The sequence below is a fragment of the Geotrypetes seraphini genome, chromosome 5 (genome assembly GCF_902459505.1).
Source record: "Geotrypetes seraphini chromosome 5, aGeoSer1.1, whole genome shotgun sequence".
Taxonomy (NCBI): Eukaryota; Metazoa; Chordata; class Amphibia; order Gymnophiona; family Dermophiidae; genus Geotrypetes; species Geotrypetes seraphini.
The window spans coordinates 191,882,217-191,906,078 of NC_047088.1; the positions used below are offsets into that span (position 1 = coordinate 191,882,217).

Consider the following 23,862-nt stretch of genomic DNA (forward strand, 5'->3'; position numbering starts at 1 on the left):
TTGCCGTTGACAACGATGCGCCCACATTAGAGAATGACACGGTGAAAAAATTGGTCCCCGTCACCGCCCCGTCCCCGTCTCACCATCCTCTGCACCGCCCCGTCACCGCCATTCCCTTCACCGCCCCGTCACCACCACTGCAACCCCATTCACCGCCCCGTCACCGTCACCGCTGCATACATAAAAGCCTCAAACGGGTACGATTTTATATACTTTTCTTTATTTACGTATAAAGGAAAACATTCTTTAAAACTTTAAAACTTAGTTAAATATTAGTTAATAACTATACAAAAACAAACACGACATGTACTTTAAATGCTTACAATGTTAGCCTACATGGTAAGTAGACGCGGCCGCTGTACCTAATCGCGGCAAAGATCTCCCTGCCGTGATTAGCATAGTGACCGCGGCTACGGCTGCAAGTCTCCCCTCCCCCCAGCGATCACGGCAGGAGGGCACCCAACCCCTCCTGTAGACCCCCCCAATGGCCCTCCCGACAATCGCAGCAGAAGGGTACCCAACCCCTCCTGCCGGTCCTCCCAATGGCCTCCCCTAAGATCGCCGGCAGGAGGGTACCCAACCCCTCCTGCTGGACCCCCCCCCCCAACGAACCCTCCCACCCCGGAACCCCCTTAGTCTTACTTTCCAAGTTGGACCGGACGGCTCCTCACACGTATGGCCAGCAGGCTTGCCTCCGTCCAAATGAGGCGGGCCCGCCCCTACCCTGCCCAACCCACAGGATCCTAGGGCCTGATTGGTCTAGGCACCTAAAGCCACTCCCGCTATAGGAGGGGCCTTAGGTGCTTGGGCCAATCAGGCCCTAGGATCCTGTGGGTTAGGCAGGGGAGGGGAGGGGCGGGCCCGCCTCATTTGGACGGAGGCAGGCCTGCTGGCCAGACGAGCGAGGAGCTGTCCGGTCCAACTTGGAAAGTAAGACTAAGGGTGGTGTTTCGGGATGGCGGGGTTTGTTGGGGGAGGGTCCGGCAGGAGGGGTTGGGCACCCTCCTATTGGCGATATAGGGGGCCGTTGGGGGGGCCGGCAGGAGGGGTTGGGCACCCTCCTACCAGTGATCATAGGGGGGCTGTTGGGGAGCTGGCAGGAGGGGTTGGATATCCTCCTGCTGCGATCGTCGGGGGGGCTGTTGGGGTAGGCAGGAGGGGATGGGTACCCTCCTGCCACGATCGTTGGGGAGGGCTGGTTCTGTCGGCATGAAGGGCTGAGCACCTTCCTGCCGGCGATCGTCACGGGGGGGGGCGGGTTCTATTGGCAGGAAGGGTTGATCTGACAAATGAGGAGCACGGTGAAACACAGGTAAATAGCGGTTCCTAGAAGGGGGTACATTGGCCTGCGGGGACAAATCTTTTCACCGTTTTTGCGGGCGGTGAAAACTTTTGTCCCCGTGTCTGCGGCGATTTGGCTTTGGAGTCTCCATAAACCGCAGCCACGCCGCAGCTCCCTGCGGGGATCGCTCCCCGTGTCATTCTCTAGCCCACATCATCTGACAGCACTAATTCCGATATCTGTAGAGTCAGGGCCGCCATCAGGGCAGTACTACCAGTCCTGCATTCAGGGGCCCGGAGCTGACAGGGGGCCCGGGCTCCCCCAGGGTCCTAGGCAGTGTTCTAAGGCAGGGGCGCCAGTAGCTCGCCAAGGCAAAGTGAGTCGATCACCCAAGACTCACTTTGTCTTGGCGATCTAATCTATCGGGCCGATCAGTCTTCCTCTCCACGACGTCAATTCTGCAGTCGGAGAGGAAGTTCGAGCCAGCCAATCGCTGCCTGGCTGGGCGGAACTTCCTCTCCGACGGCAGAATTGACGTCGGGGAGAGGAAGACTGATCGGCCCGAAGCAGGGAGAGCATGCGTCGGCGTCGGCTTTGGGGCCTGTTATCCATTGGTGGGTCCTGTTCCCCGATGGCAGCGGCTGTGGCAGTGGCTTGTGGAACGGCAGGGAGAAAGAAATAAAGAAAGGGGGCAGGCAGGGAAACAGAAGGAAATAAGAGAAACAGAAAAAAAGAAAGAAAGGTCAGGGAGAGAGGAAGAAAAAGTTGGGGGAGTGAATGAGGTGTGGAGAAGAGAAAGCATACAGGCTGATAGAAGGGAAGAAAGATTGGATGCACAGTCAGAAGAAGAAAGTGCAACCAGAGACTCATGAAATCACCAGACAAGGTAGGAAAAATGATTTTATTTTAAATTTAGCAAAGTGGAGGCAGTATTACCACAGTTTTCAAAGGAATTTGCCCAAATAACTTAATAGTTAACTGGGTAAATTCCCAGAGATGAAAACTTCCCTTCATTTACTATGCACAGTTCTGAATTTATATCTGCTGTCTATATTTTACAATATGGTCCCCTTTTACTAAACCGCAATAGTGGTTTTTAGCGCAGGGAGCCTATGAGCATCAAGAGCAGCGCTGGGCATTCAGCGCAGCTCCCTGCGCTAAAAACTGCTATTGTGGTTTAATAAAAAGGATGGGGGGTATATTTGTCTATTTTTGTATGGTTGTTACTGAGGTGACAATGCATAGAGTCATCTGCCTTGACCTCTTTGAAAAAAAACCCAGAATAGGAATGATAATTAACATTTTCTCAGCATATAGTGTGCTTTGTGTTTTTTATTGTTGGTAGATCATTTTGACTTGGTCATTTTAAAGTAGCTCACAAGCTCAAAAAGTTTGGGCACCTCTGAGCTAGAGCGTTGAAACTGTGTATTTCTATTTTATCCCCCCTTTTACAAAACTGTGGAGCGTTTTTTAGCGCCAGCCGTGGTGGTAGCAGCTCTGATGCTCAGAATTATATGAGCGTCAGGGCTGTTACCACTGTGGCTAAAATCCACACTACAGTTTTGTAAAAGAGTGAGGGGTTAGTTGTGATGACATATTCCATACTAGGCGAAGGTGTTTTCTGTGTTCTGTGTGTTCGAAAGACATGGTTTTCTGTTAGGATTGACGGTGTAGGATTGATTGGTCTGGCTTGTTTAGTTTTACAATGGGTGTATTGATGTACTGCTCCCTGCAATATGTAAGATGCTGCCTTTTCCTAGGTACTCATGTGTGACGTGTGGTTTGTTACTAAAAATCATGTTTTTCTTACAGATGGGGGGGGTGCCAAAAAATGATGGGCCCCGGGTGTTACATATGCTACGAACGCCACTGTATGTAAAGATACCAGAAAGCTGGCATAGCAAAAACTTTAAGTAAATTGTTATTCTTCTAAGTTTTGAGTATTTAACCCTCCCACAATCTCACGGGCACTCGTTTCAAGTTTCAAGTTTATTGAGATTTTGATTTAAACGCAATATCAAATATTTTCAATGCGTATAACAAAAATAAATTTGGGGAAATAAATAAAACCATTTGAACAATAAACATACAAACATATCCATAGATGATTAAAATTACATAAGGAGTACAAGGATAAACAACATTTGTTTAAAAATGCATTCTCCGCGCCTGCTCATAAATTCGTTGACTGGAAGGATCCAGCAATGTGGCCAGATGCCATTCAGGACAAAGACAGAGAAAGAATTGTGCAATTTGGATTAATGATGGAAGATGATTTAAAGCAAATGGCACAGTCTATGAGTAAAGATCTTGACGGACGTTCTTTTTATGAATATCTCCTCTATGACAAATCACCCAATGGACGTGAGAAGATTTTACGGGACTGGCTTAGGTGGAGCATTAGCAGAAAAGTATGTGTGTATTCGGCCCATGGAAAAAGGGGGGTGTGGAAGGGGTGCGTGGGGGGCCCAATAGGATTGCTCAGTAAGGTGCCCAGAAATTTCTGATGGCGGCCCTGTGCAAAGTCATAAAGGACACTACAGGCAACCAAGAGTCTGATGAGGACAGAGCTACTGCTGCAGTCATCACGACTAATGAAACACCTGCAGAGATTGTTTCCTTCTCAGACACGCTGAATTCCCTACACACGCTGTGTTGTTATCTGGAATAAATGGATGTCACTACTATGGGCAGTTTTACAGCATCAGTTGTCAGATACACAGCCTGAATCATGCAATCTGCGTGCAGAAAACAATGCCTGATTATTTCCGTAGAATGTTGGTTTAAAAAAAAGGTTTACAGTGTATTGCATTAGACGGAACAGTGCTATTTCTATAACTGAACCGTGTTAAATTGTATTCGGAGTGTTTTTTGCTGAATAAAAGTTTTATTGCATTTGACTACAGCGTACTGTGATTTTTCATGACTAAAATATGGTACTCCGATTAAGCGCACATTCAGTTTAAGCGCATATGGCGGTCCAGTCCAGAGGCCTTGCACTTAAGCGGAGTCGACTGTATAACATACATATGACAGTGGTCATGGCTATAGACACACAACCACTCCTCCCTCCTCCTTGGTTTACCTGCCTACAATAGCCATTGATAGGGTTACCAAGTATCATCACGTTAGGCAAGAAGTAAGTCAAAAAACTTTATTCTTTTCAACATTGTTCTTCCACTGTCAGGTCATCAGAAGGGATGGGCAAGATGGGTGGGTATATAACCCATATGAAGGGTATTATATACTTACCACATAGTAAAATAGCAGCTATATGAAATGCAATTTTGCTTTTATGTATACAGTAGTTCTTCTTTGACTAGTATATGATTAATACAAAATTTGTATGGAGCCATAATTGCTTCACATACACACTAATGCTCACTATCAATGTAAAACATTTCAGCTTGAAAATCTGATGAAATTAGATCAAGAACTTCATGAACCAGTTGTGGTTCCTGACAAGGCAAAGCAAGCAGAAGTCTACCCAAGTAATGATCAGGAGAGAGAGATCCAAATAACAAATCTGTATAAACTGGCTCTTACCTTGGGAATGGACATCATTTCAGCAGCAAAACATTCTGTAAGTAACACATCCAAATTAATTCAGATAGAAGGTTTACATAAATCTTTTTTGTTTCCACTGGATTAGAACTAAAAAAATCAACATTTAAGAGCTGATTCTATAAATGGTTCCTAGGCGCCACTTGGTGCAGTTGTAAATCAACCACTAGGCACTGTTTATAGAATCACAACTACTGGCACCTAACTCATCAGGTACCAGTAAGTGTCATGATGTTAGACACTGGTATAGTTACTAGTACCTAAGTCATACCATGCCTATTCTCTGCCCTTAACCACACTTACTTTTCAGGTAAGCACCTATGTCCCAAAAGTTGTCCCAAAAACCTTTTCAAATTGTAACTTCCTGGCCTTCAGCAACCTCTTCTGCATAAGACAGCAGAGTGTTCATGAAATATCTTGATGGTCCGGACCTAAGCACTGAACACACCAACTGTGCGGGTTGGTACCTGAAATGGTCCTATGACAATGAGTGCACCATTACCGCTAGGTGCTTTGGACATCAATGGAAAAATCACTAGGGAGGTCGAATAGATATCAATCCAAAAAAGGGTTGACACTCCCAGCTTGGGAATGGGCTGAGCATGGTTCTCCTCTTATTTTAAAGATCGTTCATCAAAAATTTTTTTTCAACGGTTCAACCTCAGACACTTTTCCAATTGATTTTGACATTCCTCAGGGCTCAATCCTTTCCCCATTATTACTTAATATTTTCTTGGCTCCATTAATAACACTTGGACAGTCCATTAATTTTACCGTATTCACTTATGCGGATGATATACAGTTACGGCCTCTTTTACAAAGCAGCGCAAGCAGCTGCCGTGTGGCAACAGCCCCAAAGCCCTTTAAATCTCTATGGGCTTTGGTGCCATTAGCGCAGTTGAGGAGTAGTGGCTCGTGGCCAGTAGGGGGTGATGTTTATGGGACGGTAATGGACTGGATATCAGAACATGATAGTGCAGTATTTTATGGAGTTTTTCTACAAAAGTGCCTCTTTTTTGTATGATTCTGGGTAATTCTAGTTAGATACAAGCATATGTGTCAGTTAAGGCCACGCCCAATAGAAGCGTACGAAAAACGAGTGAATAAAAATCTGAATATAAATGTGGCCAATGCCAGAAAAACACACTACAGATTAATATAAGGGAAAGCATAATAATATTATTTTTATGTACTTTGCTATTAGGCTAGATCATGAAGGAAATCACATGGACTCCATTTTGGGTTTTTGTGTCTTTGGAATCCATTTTGTGTTCAGTTTTTTCCAAGTCTTTGTTTAGGCTTCTCAGCATCGTGGTGTTAATTGATACCAGATGTGCCTTAGGCTGGCTAGGAAGACGTATCCTAAACTAAGATATAACATGCATTAAATATGAATGGCCGAGATATGAATGAAAATTATGAATGAAGGGCCCAAAAGTATGTGATTGTGTGACTGTATTGAACAAAAGAATAGGTTTTGAAAAAACATATATATATTTGCAACCTAAAGAAATTCAAAGGGCACCATATCTGGAAATAATTAACAGTCTCTAGCATAGAAGGGGGGAAAACCAGCCCCTCCTTCTCTTCCAGGATAAGGCTTCTGTGTGAAACTGTCAGCTCAGAGAACCCTCTTTTCCTTTAAGAATGACAGGCAAGCTGAGAACATTTCAGCACGTTTGCAGATTTCTCTTAATTGGAAAGGTTATAAAATGTAAATGTATATTCATAAATGAATGTAAACAAACAAATAGGATTTCTGAAACTTTTTTCTTTGTCTAACTTTAAACACCTCCTTTGTTGATTTTTATTGGCTGTCAAACTGATGATGTCATACTGAGTCAAAAGTATATAATAGAGTGTCTTGCGATATTAAACTGAGCTCGTTATCAGAAGGCCAGCATTTTGGCAACTATAACGATCTCCCGCTAATGTAACTGCTAATGCAATTATGCTTTATTCTTTTGGTGTCATGATTGGAAAAATTAAAAACAATAAAATTACTTTGGTAACTTTACGTTAGCGCCATTTTGCATTTTTTTGTTATTTTTCACACCTTGAGCTTTATGAGTGCGCGTCCCATGCTCACAGTGCAGTCGCTAGCACGGCTTTGTAAAAGAGGCTGTTAATACACCCTATCGATCTTGATAACCCAATTGACATATCTACCATTAATCAAAAAATAAAAAAATTAGCAAATGGCTGAGCTCTATGTTGTCTCTTAACACCAGCAAATCCATAACAATGATTTTCCCCATCAAGGATGGGCTAACTTTGTCCAGTCCGATCGAACTTGAATCTACCCCAATACAAACAGTGCAAACTATTAAATTATTGGAAGTTATCTTTGATGGAAAATTATCATATCATGAAGAAATTGTCTCAGTTGTTAAAAAATGCTTTCATCGTTTACGGATGATACGTTCACTCACCAAACTGTTAGACTCTTCTTCACTTAACATTCTCATTCACTCATGAGTAATCTCTTGCATCGACTACAGTAATGCTCTATAAAAAGGAATAACCAAGAAAGAAATCAGACACAAATTGTTCAGAAATCTTCCATTAAAATTATAACCAATATGAGAAAGTTTGATCATGTTACCCCCTTATTGATTAACGCCCACTGGATACCAATAGAACATCAAATTACGTACAAAATTATGTTACTGGCACAAAACTAGAGCCTCTGGTCAACCAGATTTCATTAATAGACTCCTAATTCCACATTCGTCTCAACGTTCCCTCCGATCAATTAATCAAAATTTGCTTTCAGTACCATCTTTAAGACACATTAACACATATGTGAACTAACATTTTCTCTGTGACCGCCCCTATGTTGTGGATCTTAGCCCCAAACTACCCAAGAGAAAGTACTTCACTAAACACTTTCAAATCTAGTTTTAAAACATTCCTGTTCAAAGACAACTTTGACCTATGATCGTCCTTTTAAGGATGCTGTACATACTTTTTTACCAGCACCAAATCCAGTCTTTAAGTTTCCCCTCCCTATCGTTCTTCCCTTCCTTTCTTTTCTATCCAAATATTGTAGTTCTTTCCCTTTTCCCTTACGTTCCTGTTCCAGTCTGTGTGATTAGTGTTTATCTGTAGTGCGTATTGTTTTAAAAAATATTTTATGTATCCCCCTTTGTTTTAATATGTAAACCGTCTTGAAGCCCGATTAGGTGGGATATCAAATTTTTAATACATTTATAAACTTGTAAAACTGGTTTGTGGAAAAATGATAAAAAGGAAATGAAAAACAACAGGAAGGCAGAAAGGTTTAAGTTTGATGCGCCTTGAGAGAAGGCGAAAGACACAGCTTCTCAACTGTAACCCTGTATCCCCTTTGCTTATTGAATGGCTAATACAATATCAAAAAGCAAAGGAGATAATGGACAGCCTTGTCTAACCCCCCTCTGCAAATTAAAACGCTCTGATAAATTATTATTAATATACAATCTTGCAGCAGGGGAGCTATACAACGTCTGAATCATTTGTATAAATCCCGAACCTATACCAAACCAATCTAATGCTTGATACATAAAAGTCCACTCAATCCGATCAAAGGCTTTCTCCACATCCAAAGAGACAGAGAAAGCTGGATCTTTCATGGCTTTTGCTAAATTTAACATATGAAAAGCCAATCTGGTATTATTAGAGGAATGTCTCTTGGCAACAAATCCCATTTGGTGCATATCAATAATAAAAGGGAGAGCCTTAGCTAAGCGTAAAGCCAATGTCTTAGCTAGAAGTTTACCATCAACATTGATTAACGAGATAGGCCTGTAGTTTGAAACCAAAGTGGGGTCTCTGTTTGGCTTTGGCAAAACGATTGTTAATGATTCTGCCATAGTACCTGTAATACAACCTTTAGTTAGTTGGTATTGATATAAATTTAATAAATGAGGTAATAAGGCAATTTGAAATGATTTATAAAACTCTACTGTGAAACCATCACCACCTGGAGCGGATCCAACTCTAAGAGATTTCAATGCTGTTTCTAATTCTTTTAGTGATATAGGCTCATCCAAACTTCTTTTTATATGTTCAGGAACCTTCGGTACAATAATTAGATTCAAAAATTCTAAACCATCTTTTTTCCTATCTTCATAAGGCTCAGAAGAATATAGGTCCTTATAAAAATTTAGAAATTGACTTAAGATATTTCCAATTTGAGTATGTGTAACTCCTTTCTGATCCTTTATTGCAATAATTTTTGTCCTTCTTTTCTTTGCTTTAAGATAGTTTGCCAATAATCTTCCCGCCTTATTTGAACTTCCATAATACAGAGTTTGTTGGGAAAACAAATCTTTCCTTATAAATTTTGAAGATATCTCATTATATTTTCCTTTTGCTTTTAATAAAGCCTGTAAAGTATTTTGCTCCCATTTATCAACTAATTTAGTTTCCAAATGCTTAATTTCTTTCTCCAAATCAGAAAATTGTTTTTTAAGTTGTTTTCTGATATATGCCGAGTACGAAATAATATTTCCTCTCATGGTAGCCTTAAATGCATCCCATATTGTTTCTATGGTAGTTTATTCTGAAGTATTAATTTGAAAAAATTCAATCATTTTTAATTTAAGTTCTTCAAGGAAATTTGAATTCGCAATCAATGTATTATCGAATCTCCATACACACCTGCTATAATCTTGCTCATGTAACTTAAATTTGACCCATACACCACTATGATCAGACAAAATGATAGGACCTATGGAGGCTTTTGTCACTTGTTGTACTATTATATTTGAGACAAAAATATAATCTAATCTTGAAAAGGACTTGTGAACTTGCGAGCAAAAAGAAAATTCCCGTTCATTAAAATGAAGTATCTGCCATATATCTTTCAAATCACAAGATTGTACCAGATTATCTAACCCTAAGGATTTCATAATTTTACTTGGTTTTTTATCCATTAATGGATCAATCACAGCATTGAAATCTCCAGCCACCACTAAATTAGTAGCAGCCAGTGGGAGTAATAATTGTTGTAACTTCTTAAAAAATTCACTTTGATTCGTATTTGGGACATACACATTAAACAATTCCAGGGTATTATTTCCCAGCTCATTTTCACATGTACCCACCTACCCAAGAGATCAGAATTCATGCCCTTAACTAAAGAGAGTGCGTAGTGCCTAGCCTGGAGGTATGTAAAAAGGTGAGTGTGTGAAAAACCCCAAGTAGTCTGACAATCGGAGAAAAACATAAAAGTTCCTTGTCCCACCAAGGTGAATTGGCCAAGGAATCTACACCCAGCCCTCCTCCAGTTCTTAAAGACAGAGCCAGAGAGTCCAGCTGGGAATGCCGGGTTGGCAACCAGCTCAACAAAGGGAGATGGGCCGCTGGCTTGGCCTATGGATCCCCTCCACCAATCCTAAGCCTTCTTCAAGGCACGCAACGTGGGAGTCAGCTGAACCCACCTATCTCGAATATGCAAAGTGGTAAAGACAGAGTACAGGTGCACCTCCAGTTGCCACAGAAAGGGAGGGGCAAATCTGGAGGTACCCTTGTAGAGCTCATAGAGCCAGCAAAATAGAGCTGCTACATTATATAATCACAAATCTGGGAGGCACACCCCTCCTTTAGGCCTGTCCTGAATTAGTTTCTGGTAACCGATATGCGCTCGTCGCCCTCTCCAAAGAAAAGAAGAGATAACACCCCGGTAGGCATCTACATCTCTACGCATCACCCACAGAGGCAGCATCTGCAAAGGGTAAAGCACCTTAGGCAGCATGACCATCTTGGTCAGAGCCACACGCCCCAAAAAGGAAACCGGTAGCTCCTTCCACCTCTGGCATAGCGTTTTAGTAAGGTCAAACTTGTCCAGGACATTTTTATGATAGAGAATGCGGGGGTCCCTATGCAGAAAAATGCCTAAGTATTTAAGGGAACCCACCACCCATTTAAAAGGAAAGGACCTCAAGGCACATACATTATAAGAAGAAGAAACAGCCACTGCCTCTGATTTATCAATGTTTATCCTTAAGCCCGAGAAAGAGCCAAACTCTTGTATAACCGAAATAAGGGGGGGGTGCCTCACGAGCAGCAGAGTCTAGAAAGACCAACATGTCAACCGCAAATAAGTTGATTTTGTAAGCTTGAGAGCCCACCTGAATGCCCCGGACAAGAGCATGCTGTCTGATCTTACAGGCTAGGGGTTCTAGCGCCAACACAAAGAGCATAGGCAAGAGCAGGCAGTCCTGTTTAGTTCCCTGAAACAATGGAAAGGAAGGAGTTAGCTCACCATTTATCAAAATCTGGGCTGTGGGGGCGCTATACAAAGAGCGGACTCTCGCAAGGGATGTACCCATGTTATCAACCTGCGGTAACAATCAAAAGAGGTGGGGTCATTTTGCTAAAGTGCAGTCAGTTTTTTGCACTTACCATTCTTTAACATGAAAAATTAATGGGTGATAAGTGTAACAGCTAAGTACAATAGCTGTGCAGTAATTATTGGCTTGTGCCCAGTGTCCCTTGTGCTTACCATACAGAAAATTTATTTTAGTGTTATCATTACTTATAGCTAGGTTCTTTTGAAGAGGTGGCAAATGCACCCACTCTAACTACACAAGCAAGAGTGTGCAGTAATACCATGTGCTAGCTGCAATTTGTACTCTGTGCTCTCTGCAAAGTTCCGCCCACTAACACAGCAGGCAGTTAATATACAAATTAGTGCATGGTGCCATGCCAACACAGTAACAGTTACTGAGCTCATGTGCTAACAGTGGGCACCAACGTGCATGTTAACTGCTTAATACATTTTAATAAAAGGGCCTCAAAATCCCCTTCAAACCTTATTAAAAATGAGAAGCAAATCTCTCATATCCACTGATTTTTTTTCAAGAAAAATTCAAGTAATCGGTTTTTATGATGTTTTAGATGTTCTCAGGCTCAGTGAACGGCTAAAACAAATACATTTTGTAGGTGTTTGCTTAACTCTGTGAATTACACTCTAGAACTTATGTGGAGTTTTTAAAATTAGCATTTCTTCTTATAATAAACTGCAGATAAACTAATATTCTAGAATGAATGCAGCATGTTTAATTTAACTTTTTGGAATTTAAAACAACTTTTCAAAATAATTACCTTTTATTTATAGTGCTCAAATGTCTACAGTCTCCCTGGCTTTCAAAAGACAAGCTCAAAGGAGATGCAATACTATTTTAGTTCTGCAAGCAATTTTAGCCACATATTTGCCTGATTAGATTTAGAATGGTACATTACATGTGATATAGCTTTAACTTTACATTATTCTTTTTCAGAAATGCTTTAATGCTTCATGGAAAGATCTGCAGCAACAGCTAGAAGTGCTTGAACAGGACAGTCTTAACTGGAGCTCCAAGAAAGATAAGTCATTGGAGACACCATCAAGCAGCATTAACAACTGCATGATTAAAGAGGACATAAATGAGGTCTGGTTGAAAGAACTCAAAAATTACTAGACAAGTCAGCATGATAAAATAGTCCACTACAAAGTAACATTATAAATGACAGCAGATAAAGACCTGAATGATCCATCTAGTCAACCCAATAGTCCCTCTTATTATATAGTATTTTCATGATTAAATTGTCTTTTCTTTAATATTTCTGGGTAATAGACCATAGATGTTTGCTTTGTGCTGTCTTTAGGTTCCCATTGCTGGAGTTGCCATTGAAGCCCACTCTAGCCTATCCTAACCATCCTGTCACTGGAGCTTCTATCAAAGCCCACCCTAGCTCATCCTAAACTAAATCGCCATATACAGGACACCCAGTACAGGCCTTAGTTTGTTTTATACCATTCATTTTCTAACTAGAGATCCTCTGTGTTCATCCATGCTTTTTTGAATGCCGTCACCATTTTCATCTCTATCACCTCCCTCGGGAGCACATTCCAGGCATCTACCACCCTCTCCATGAAAAATAATTTCCTAACATTACTCCTAAGTCTGCCACCCCGCAACCTCAATTCATGCCCTCTAATTTTACCATTTTTCTTTCTCTGGAAAAGATTTGTTTCTATACTAATACCTTTCAAGTATTTAAACGTCTATATCATATCTCCCCTGTTTGATTGACATACTCTACAAGTACATATAGAGGGTCATTTTTATATGAAGTCTAAATCTGAGTTTAGACATTTTTCAAAAGATGCACATAAATCCAGTACCAAACATGCGCATTTCAAAAATGCCAATTTTTCAGATGTGCGTCTGTCTTTTTGAACCATTTTCAAAAAAAATGTCCAAAAGAAAAATGCACAAAACAAGCCACTGGGATGTAGGAGGGGCCAGCATTTTTATTAGATTGGCCACACAGATATCCTAGCAGAGCCGTGGGGCACCCTAGGGGGTAGTGAACATATCTCAACATAACCCCCTTATAGTGTATAGTGACACCTCCAAAACCTACTGGACTCCAGTAGCCCTTATGCCTGCAGGTGCCACCTATATGATGATTTTGGTGGGCTCACATATTCCACCACAAATGCACTAATTAGAGTGGGATATGGGCCTGGGTCTCCTTATCTGCAGTCCACTGCACTGACCACTGGGCTACTCTAGATACCTGCTTTCTGCTCTACTAGGACTTGGCATAACATCTACAGCTGGCATACAGGCAGGTATGTACTGTTTCATTTATATCTTTACGGGATAGGAGGGGATCAGCGACCAATATTTCTTAACCATTTTAGCAGCAGTTGATAATAGTATCAAATGCCACAGAGTTATCAGCATCTACTACTACTTACTAGAGAATGACACAGGGACAAATTTTTCCACGTCCCCACAGGAACTCCAGTCTCCGTGAGTTTTGTCACTGCCCCCATGCCTTAACTGCACAAGCCTCAAACACATGATTTTAAAGTGTTTGAGGCTTGTGCAGATGAGGACGGAACTTGCAGGAATGGGGCACGGACAGGAAAATAACTTGCGGGGGTGGGAAAATGAGTTCCTACGGGGACGGGGAAAAATTTGTCCCCTTGTCATTCTCTACTACTTACCACTTCTATAGCACTACTAGACATATACAGTGCTGTACACATTAAATGCAGGCACTTTCTCTGTCCCTAGTGGGCTCACAGCCTGGGGAAAGGAGTGTTAATTGACTTGCCCAGAGTCACAAGGAGCTGCATTAGGAACTGAATCCACATCCCCATGATTTCAGTCTACCCCACTAACTATTAGGCTATTCCTCCACAAGTGCATAAGAAATGCAAATGCATCAAAACCTTTTCAAATCATATCAAAAACAAGGAAACCATTAGGCCTGGACGCGTGGTCTCAGATGCCGCCTAAGTGGCTTTTGAGAATTGCACATGGGCATCCTATACAGAATTGCGCCTAAGCCCACCTAAGAATCCAATTCTTTAAACAACATCCATGTTACAGACACTGGTTAGAGAATCGGGTTGCCACTAAGCTTATTGTCCAAATATATATGGGGGAAACCAAAAAACTGGTACTCTACTAAGAAGAGTGATTAAAGGGCAACAGAAGTCAAAAAATCACTCAATAGGTGTAATAGTGAAATTGATACTTCTAGAACACACATTTGCTCAGAGACATGAAGGCAACAACATGGAGCCGCAGTCCCAAGAGAAAATTGCCTCACCACCCAATCATTGCATATTGCATATTGGAAAACAAAATACTTTGCTGCAAACTAGCTTAGAAAAAGTTCTTATACTTTGAACAGTCACAAGCAATCACTTAGCTTGGTCAAAGGTTCCGACGGGGCCCATTTCGATCCTGCATCAGGGAACCAAATGGAGCACTCAGCAAAGCTCTCAAAAAGTGGTGGTGTCTCAAAAATTCAAGTTTCATTCATATATACGAGACTTGGAGAAATTAACTCCTCAACTCTGGCAACTGTTGTTCATCTAATGCAGCTGGGGAATACATTTTCCTAGTCAACTTAACATTCTTTTTATTTACTAAAATCATCTTTATTGGGACTTCCATATTCAATGTTAAAAACAGTGATCCATCCATGGTACAATGGTAGAAGTCAGTCTTACAAAATTAAACATCGCAATATCTCTGGTCTCTACCAGAGCCTTTAATTCATTAGCATAATTAAATGAAATAACTACTTCTGAAATTTATAGGGACGGGCGGGGATGGATTTGATTCCAGCAGGACGGGCGGGGATAGGTTTGATTCCACAGGGGATGGGTGGGGACGGGCTTGATTTCTGTCCTTGTGCAATTCTCTACTGGGAAACCATCATTCATATTCTGTTAATCCTCTTTATGACCCTGAAAAATCATCTCATTCATTACAGCTTTAGATACAAACTTAGATCTATTTACACTGTCCAATTTGACACGGACAAGAGGACACAGAATGAAGCTAAGAGGAGACAAATTCAGGACAAATATCAGGAAGTTCTGCTTCACGCAGAGAGTGGTGGACACCTGGAATGCACTCCCAGAGGAGGTTATTGTGGAATCGGCCATCCTAGGATTTAAAAACAAACTAGATGCACATCTCCTTATGAGAGGCATAGAGGGATATGGGTGACTAAAAATTATGCCAGGTGTACACTTGGCAGGGCCTCCACGTGTGCGGATCGCCGGACTTGATGGACCGAAGGTCTGATCCAGAGATGGCACTTCTTATGTTCTTAGACTTGCTGATATGAATTAACATTCATTAATGAGAGATATTAGTAAATGTGCCCCATGAATAATAATGGGACTTCTATTAACATGTGAAATATTATTAAGTTTGGATTGCAAGCCATTTGGGCACATAAATCTCCCTACTCTACCTGCATGTAATCTGCTTTTAAGAACCAATGAAAAGGCAGGATCAAAAAGTATATAAATTCTAATATATCAGTCATTACAAATTAGTAGAATTATCATTTATCATTCTATTGCTTGAACTATCATTTTGCTCCAGTGACATAGCAATAAAAGGTTAACAGTGGCATTATTCAAAATCACACAAAAGCTAAAACAAAATAAGAAGCTTCCTTGTTATCTCTAAGCTGTTCTCTCAACAGAAGGGTAGGCATAGGTGTGTTTATACTTAAGAACCTGAAGACCCAAAGTAAGATCACTTTCCCCCTTATCTGTTTTTCCTCTCCTTTCCAAACACATACACATTTGCACACATGTCAAATGCAAAAGCACTGGAAAATGCAAAACTGAGGATTTAGTTTGTTCTGAAAAACATGTATTACAATGAAAAAAAATGGTTAAACCCGAAGAACACAATTTCCCAGTCCAGCCAAGCATGTTGATGGTTAAAATGAAACTTCAAAGCAGGTAATAAGATCTGCTACAGTATTCAAACTGAATGTTTGTACTTTTCACTATACTAAAACTAACATCTTGTATTACTTTTCATGACATTATGTTGCAATCAGTATTTGAAATCTACAATTAATATTCCTCTTTCAAATTTGTTTTAAGAAAAGTAAGATTAGTGGTCATATTTCAAGATTCCAGATTCACTATATTAGGATGCTATACTCTCCTGGCTAATTTTGATCAAGTTGTGGACTTTTCAGCAAAGGAGCATGCATGCTTTTTAAATACCTGAATGCAATATGTTTAGTATAATTTGTATTCAGCATCACAAATGGAATATAGATGCTCTCCATGATATCAAAGAAACCATCTTTAAAGAGAAATTGAATTAATCTGAAACTGTTTCTCCTTTAAAAACCCTGAATTTCATTTCAGCTTAGAGAGTCATTCAAGGACATAAAAAAGAAATTTAACAATCTGAAATTTAACTACACGAAGAAGACAGAAAAAGCACGAACTCTGAAAGTTCTAAAGAATCATATTCAACAAGTTGAAATGTATGCTGAAAAAATTCAGGTAATAATGTGTATGGCTTTCAATTGCTAAATTCGACACATATGAATAAATCAAATCTCCCTTACCTATCCTGGCAAACCTCTCACTTGGTACACAACAGATTGACATAAATGGATCACTATTCATAGTATTTTAATTGGTTAGACATGGTTCCTGGTTTGATAACCATTAATTCTCAGTGGAACTTATCCAGTGAATATTGCTGAAAATTAGCAGTTACCACCAAACTGAAACTCGTCTATTTTGGGGCCAGACTCAACACTTGGACAGTTAATTGCATATTCAGCACTTAACCTAACAAGGTCACTGTATAAACGTCAATCCCATCTTCTCTTGCTATTACTAAGCCGCGCTAGAGGTTTCTACCATGCCCCCGAATTCATATGAGCGTTGAAACAGCATCAGAGCATTTAGGCCCTGATTCTGAAAAGTGCATCCCGATTTTAGGCAGCTGTAGGCATCCTACAGCTGTCTAATCAGCCAATCGGGATGCACGTTTTAAAAAAAATTGCTCCCCAGGCAGGCCGCCTGTATTGAAGGCGCTTCCGGGAGCCTAGGGAAGCCCTCAAGACTGCCTAAGCTCACATAAGGGCCTTAGGTGAACCTAGGCGGCCCTACGCGTTTCCCTAGTAGAGGAAGAGATGCTTACAATGTAGGCCAGCAAAATGCTGGCCTATATTGTAAGTAGACACGGCCGATATACTTATCGGGGCAAGGGATCTCCCTGCCGCAATAAGTATAGTGGCCGCGGCCGCCTGTCCGATTGCCGGCAGGAGGGTGCCCAACCCCTCCTGCCGGAAGATGCCCCCACAACACTACTGATCGCTGGCAGGAGGGTTCCCGATCCCTCCTGCCAGAAGATGCCCCCCCCGACACTACCGATCGATGGCAGGAGGGTGCCCAACCAATCGCCGGCAGGAGGGTGCCCAATCCCTCCTGCAGGAGGAGGCCCCCTTCAGACCCTCCCACGCTAACAACCCTCTCCCGCGCTAACCCCCACCAATGACCACCCCTAACCTCCCCCCCCAAACTAACCTTTAATTGTTGGCTGGCTGGTTGGGTTTTGCTACCGTCCAGCCAGCAGGCCCGCCTCGTCGAAATGAGATGGGCCCGCCCCTTCCCGGCCCATCCCACGAAGCCTAAGGCCTGATTGGCCCAGGCTCTAGAAGCCTGGACCAATCAGGCCTTAGGCATAGCGGGTCTGCCCATCCCCCACTAAGCCTAAGGCCTGATTGGCCCAAGTTTCACAGCTTATTAACAATCCTTTTCCTATCCATGACAAAACAATTTGGAGTGTCAGGACATGGGGCAGTAGTTAGTAACAAAATATTTATTTTTTTTGCCATATTTAATTGTAAATGAGTTGCCTCCATCCATTGCCGAATGGAAATCAAGTTAAGCAAAGAGCATTAAAAAGAATCCAATAACATATGGTACTGGTAGCTAATGTAACCTAATGAAAGGTGGTCATATTTTTCAGCATGACAAAAACGTCTGACGGTTGTGCTATAAAGCAGGGGTCCCCAACCCCCTGTCCGTGGCCTACTAGTGGGCCGTGGTCGTCTGACAGACGGGCCGTAAGAGATCCTCTATCCCTCAGCAGAACCCCACCGACTGCCATTCTGAAAAGCAGCAGTGGTGGCAGCACTGAACAGGCTGCTTTGCTGCCGTGTCACTGATGACATCATTAGTGACGCGGTAGCAGAGGGAAAGGCCCTTGTAGGGAAGGCAGTGAAGCAGCCTGTTCAGTGTTGCTGCTGCTGCTGCTTTTCAGAACGGAGGTATGTCAGGGCCTCGCAGTTGGAAGGTCATCAGGGTTCTGTTGCACGTGGGGGATGAGAGGAAGAGATGGAAAGGTGCTGCGCAGGGAGATGGGTTGGCAGGGTCCTCGGGGTTCTGCTGCACATAGGGGATGGGAGGGAGAGATAGAAAGGTGCACAGGGGGGATGGGTTGGCATTGGCGTCAGGGTTCTCCTGCATGTGGGTGATGGGAGGGAGAGATTGGGAGGTGCTGCGCAGGGAGATGGGTTGGCAAGGTCATTGGGGTTCTGCTGCATGCATGTCACTGTCTTCCATCGTCCCCAGATGGGATCGTTTTGTTGCAGGAAAACAAGCTCAGGGCTCACACTGATTCTGCATTATGGTAAGTTGTATAATTTCTATTATGATATTATGACTTAATAATAATAGAAATGTAATGTATATTGTGTATAAAACTACCCTACAAACCCACCCCAAATCCTCTCCCCCTCTCCCCCACCCCCACCGGTCCCTGGAAAAATCTGCTTTAATAAAAGCTGAACTTGGTGTCAAAAAGGTTGGGGACCACTGCTATAAAGAGTTTGCAAATGTTTCACCTGAAAGGATGAGATACCAGCATGTTACAGTAGTCAAGGTGTGATATTAAAAATGTCTGGCTCAGGGCATGAAAATAGTAAAAGTTTAACATACCCTGCAAACCAGAGAGTTCGCAAAGTAAGAAAACCTCTTAATTAAAGCAGAAATCTGAGCCTGGACATTAAGATTAGAATTCAAAATAATACATAAATAACGGAAGGACAAAACAACACTAATAGAAAGACCAAAGAGCACAGGAATAATAGGTTGCAGCTGAGAAAGCACAGTTACTTTCTTGTAATGAGTGTTTTCTGAGGAGAGCATGCAGTTATTCTCATGCATGTGTGATGTCTCCAATGGAGATCTGGCGCGGACATTCCAAAAAGTGCAATACACCTTTAAGAGCCTCAGGCTTGTCTCCAGCACCTGTGCATTGGCTCCCCATATCTCCCCACAGCTTGAGAGAGCCCCAGTTCAGTTACAAGCTAAGAAGCCAAGAAGGGGAGGCAGGAGGGTTATAAGAAAACCTGCCTGCTGTCCTTAGATATCATCCATTACAAGAAAGTAACTGTGCTTTATCCAAGGACAAGCAGGCAGGGTTATTCTCATGTATGGAACTTCCTACCCTCTGAAAAGAGGGTGTCCACTACTAACCATGAGCCTGGTGAGACCGAGCAGGATGGGGTTGGGAGGGGGGGATCTTGGCGTCAACATGATTAAATGTTGTAGAGATGGTCTTTTTGAAAATGGGGACTCCCAGTCTACCGGGATGAAAGGACAGGAACAGCTGAGTGGAGGTCCTGTGAGGCTTAGTACGAATCAAGTAGTAGGCAACATGGATCAAGTAGTAGCAACATGGATGACAGAACACAAACTAAAACTTAATCCTGACAAAACAAACTTCATCTTCCTAGAAAACAGCAAAACCCCACCCTTAACAAACCTAGTAATAAACTTGATCTCATACCCCATTCAACCTATGCTAAAACTCCTTGGAGTACTGATTGACAGAAGCTGCACCATGCAACCACAAATCAACAAAATAATAAAAACATCATTTGCTACTATGAGAAACCTAAGACAAGTTTGAAAATTCTTCGACTGAAAACAATTCCAACTTTTGGTACAATCCCTAATCCTTGGCCTAATAGACTACTGCAACATACTATACCTCCCCTGCCCAGCGACCATGATTAAACAACTACAGACAATACAAAACACAGCCCTAAGACTCAACTATTCACTGAAAAAATACGACCACATCACAGAGGCATACCACGACTCATACTGGCTCCCAATACAGGCAAGAATATACTTTAAATTCCATTGCCTACTATTTAAAGCTATAAACGGAGACAGCCCAATCTATTGGAACAACCGACTAACTCAATCCACCTCAACCAGACACAGGAAAACCCACACAATATTCACACACCCGCCAACCAAAAATGTCAAACGAAGAAAACTGTATGGCAACCTACTGGCCACCAGAGCAGCAAAACTGGACAGACAACTCACCAATCTGCTGTCTTCAACCACAGATGACAAAACCTTCAAAAGACAAACAAAAACCCGACTCTTCAAAAAATATATAAAACCTATACAACACATCCAGATCCATCCCAAGCTTCACCTACAATACTATCTACTTCTTAGCAAACCTAAAATGTTCAAACTAACCCTTTGTATTTCCTAATACCACAACAATTCTAATGTAATCCGCCTATGTATTTAGTAATATTATGATAATTCTTATGTAATCCACCTTAAACTGCAAGGTAATGGCGGAATAGAAATCACGAATATAATGTGATGTAATTTGCAGTCCATATGCCATTATTCAGATGGCTTGGAATCTTTCTAAGTACTTTGGACCTGGGTTGGCCACTTTTGGAAAAAATACTGGGCTTGATGGACCTATGGCCTGTCCCACTAGTTTTCTTATGTTCCCTTCATCAAGTCAGTGAAGAGACAGTGCAGTGAATGCAATACACTTAATATGCCTTTCTTCACTGAGCTGATGAAGGGAGAATAGCTCTTAAAAGAAAGTCACAGAAGCAATGAGCTGGGTCAATAAAAAAGTATCAATTACAAATTGTTTGTTGACCCTTATTCTATATATGTTGTTTAACTATTTGTCATATTTTATGTTTGAATTCATCATAAACCACTTAGATTTCTCTAGATAAGCAGGTCAAAAAATCAATAAGTGAATGAAAATATATACATTCAAGGGGCATAATATAGTGCCCAAAATACTTTGTTCTCTTTTATATGAACAGACTACTTACAGTAGAGTAAGCACTGATGAATTATTTCTTTTAATACAGGTTTTTAAAAAGAAGATGAATATTCTTGAGAAGAAAGTATCAACATCTATACCTAATCAGGCTAGTGATGAAATTGCTATTGCCCAAGAGCCAGTCAGTGAGTTACAGAAACAAGTGGACGAATTTAACAAAGTAGTAGAGGAATACAAGCAAAATCTGGATATGGCTGAGCAGCTGCAACAGATTATTGAAGAGGTGGTAATCAATGCCTGAACTTTAATCCACAGCTCCAATAAGAATTGAAAACATCACTTGATTCACACTTCATCACTGACATTCTTCCATTATTTCAAATTGCAGCATATTAGATTTTTGCATAAATGCATTTAGTCCAAGATTATGCAAAAATAAAACAATTTTCTCAAAATATTCAAAGAAAGCTAACCTTTTAAAACTTTTGCAGATTTAAGGAATTTACTAAAATGTGAGTGTGAAAATGTGAAATCACTTACCTATACCAGGTGTTCTCTGAGGACAGCAGGACATATATATTCTTACATGTGGGTGAGATCATTCAAAGAATCCTGGCACAGAGACACTCCACAGCATTCTTTCTGGAAGGGTACCACAATACAAGCAAGCGTCTTCTTACCAGCCATCACCACATGGGACCAAGACAGTCTGATGCAATAGCTGATAGAATACAACTCCTAGGGGAGATGGGCAGGTATAGAAGAGTATGAGTTCTGCTGTCCTCAGAGAATACCAGCTGAAGGTAAGTTATTTTGCTTTCTTCAAGGACAAACATGATATTATCCACTAAATTCTATACAGGTTGCCCAAATATGGATCCAAGATATACACACAAACTAATTAGTTAACAAGCTATTAAAAAATCAGTAAAGATGTTAATTGCCACTTATTTGGACTTAGGCATAGATCTGCCTATGCACCATAACGCTGCACACCCAGAGTGGTTATAGGAGGAGCATGGATGGGTCAGGGGCATTCTAAAAATTTCAGCATTCCCAACTTGATGCCAGGATTTATATCAGGTCTCAGTAGGCTTAAGTCCTCACATCCAAGTTGGGCATGTGAATCCACATTAAACACTATTCTATAAAGGGCACTCAGCCCCTTGCTTAGCCGGATTTTTCCCCGGTGCTTAACTTTATTTATTTATTCAATTTTCAATACCATTCTCCCAAGGGAGCTTAGAATGGTTTACATTAATTTATTTGGGTACTCAATCCATTTACTATAGTAGCCCTATATTCTTACATGTGGGAATCCCTAAATACCAAGCTGTCCAAAATACAAAAAAGACTGCAACAAGCTAGAACTAGCTAAATTACACATTTTCTTTTCTTTTTTTTTTGTTTTTTTAATAGCTTGAAACAGAAACAAAAGTGCCTGGGTAAATGGAATTGGATTCTACACCCCAAATAAATTCTGAAGGACTGACCAAACCACCTGTTGCATAGGTAGTCCTGTTTTAAACAGTAATATGATACCATTGCAGCCTTGCAAATCTCTATGAAGGCTGATCTCAGATGGGCTACTAATGCAGCCATGGTTCTAACATTGTGAACTGCAACATAACCCCCCCCCCCCGTGATAGCCCAGACTGGACATAAGAGAAGATCCACTCTGCTAGTCAACTAGATAATATGCATTTGCCAAGGGCTGCCCCCATCCTATTTGGGTCAAAAGAAACAAAAATCTAGATGTACTGTCTATGGGCTTTAGTCTACTCCAGATGAAAGGCCAAGGTTCTCTTGCAGTTCAAAAATGTGCAGTGTACTTTTTACCAAGATGGGCATGGGGGTCTCAAGACAAATATTGGTAGAACGATCAACTAGTTAAAGTGAATTCTGACTCTATCTTAGGAAGGAACTTATGATGTTTACACAGAACTACTCTTATGATGAAACCTTGTATAAGGTGGCTCACAAACTAGGGTTTGGAGCTCACTAACCCTGTGAGCTGAAATGACCACCACAAAAAACAAGACCATCTAGGTCAAGTACTTCAGATGTCAGGTGTCAAGTAACTCAAATGAAGCTTTCATCAGCTGGATCAGGACAACATTGAGATCCCATGACACTGTAGAGGGCTTGATGGGAGGTTTAAGTAACAAATTACCTCACAATAAGCAAACAACTAAAGTCTGTGTAGAGATGGGCTTATCATCTACATTGTGGTAATATGTGCAAACTGCACTAAGGTAAATTCTTAATGAGTTGGTCTTTACACTGGACTCCAATAAATGTAGAAGGTATTCAAGCAATTATTGTGTAGGACAGGAAAAAGGATCTGTGGCTTCGCCCTTACACCAAATGGCAAACATCCTCCACTTAAACCACGATTTCTTACTAGAATCTTTCCTGGAAGCAATGACATGGGATACACATTCATGCAGGTGGAAAGAAGCAACCTCTATCCTCTCAACATCCAAGCAATGAAGATAAGGATCTGAAGACTGGGATGCAGAAGGAATCCTTCATTCTGAGTGATGAGGATCAGAAACACTCATTTCCAAGGACCTCTGGATGCTAGCAAAGGGAACCAAATTTGCCTCCACC

General features: G+C 41.4%; 1 protein-coding gene across 7 annotated transcripts in view; it reads left to right on the forward strand.

The window, feature by feature from the left end:
* The window catches only part of CCDC141 (coiled-coil domain containing 141), a 225,859-nt gene that overhangs the window by 119,297 nt on the left and 82,700 nt on the right, over window positions 1-23,862 (forward strand). For all 7 annotated transcript variants that reach the window (XM_033944939.1, XM_033944944.1, XM_033944945.1 and 4 more), the window contains 4 exons: window positions 4,689-4,865; window positions 12,115-12,264; window positions 16,530-16,670; window positions 21,338-21,532. In XM_033944939.1, the coding sequence (XP_033800830.1) occupies window positions 4,689-4,865; window positions 12,115-12,264; window positions 16,530-16,670; window positions 21,338-21,532 (663 nt within the window). The remainder of the gene's footprint in view (window positions 1-4,688; window positions 4,866-12,114; window positions 12,265-16,529; window positions 16,671-21,337; window positions 21,533-23,862) is intronic.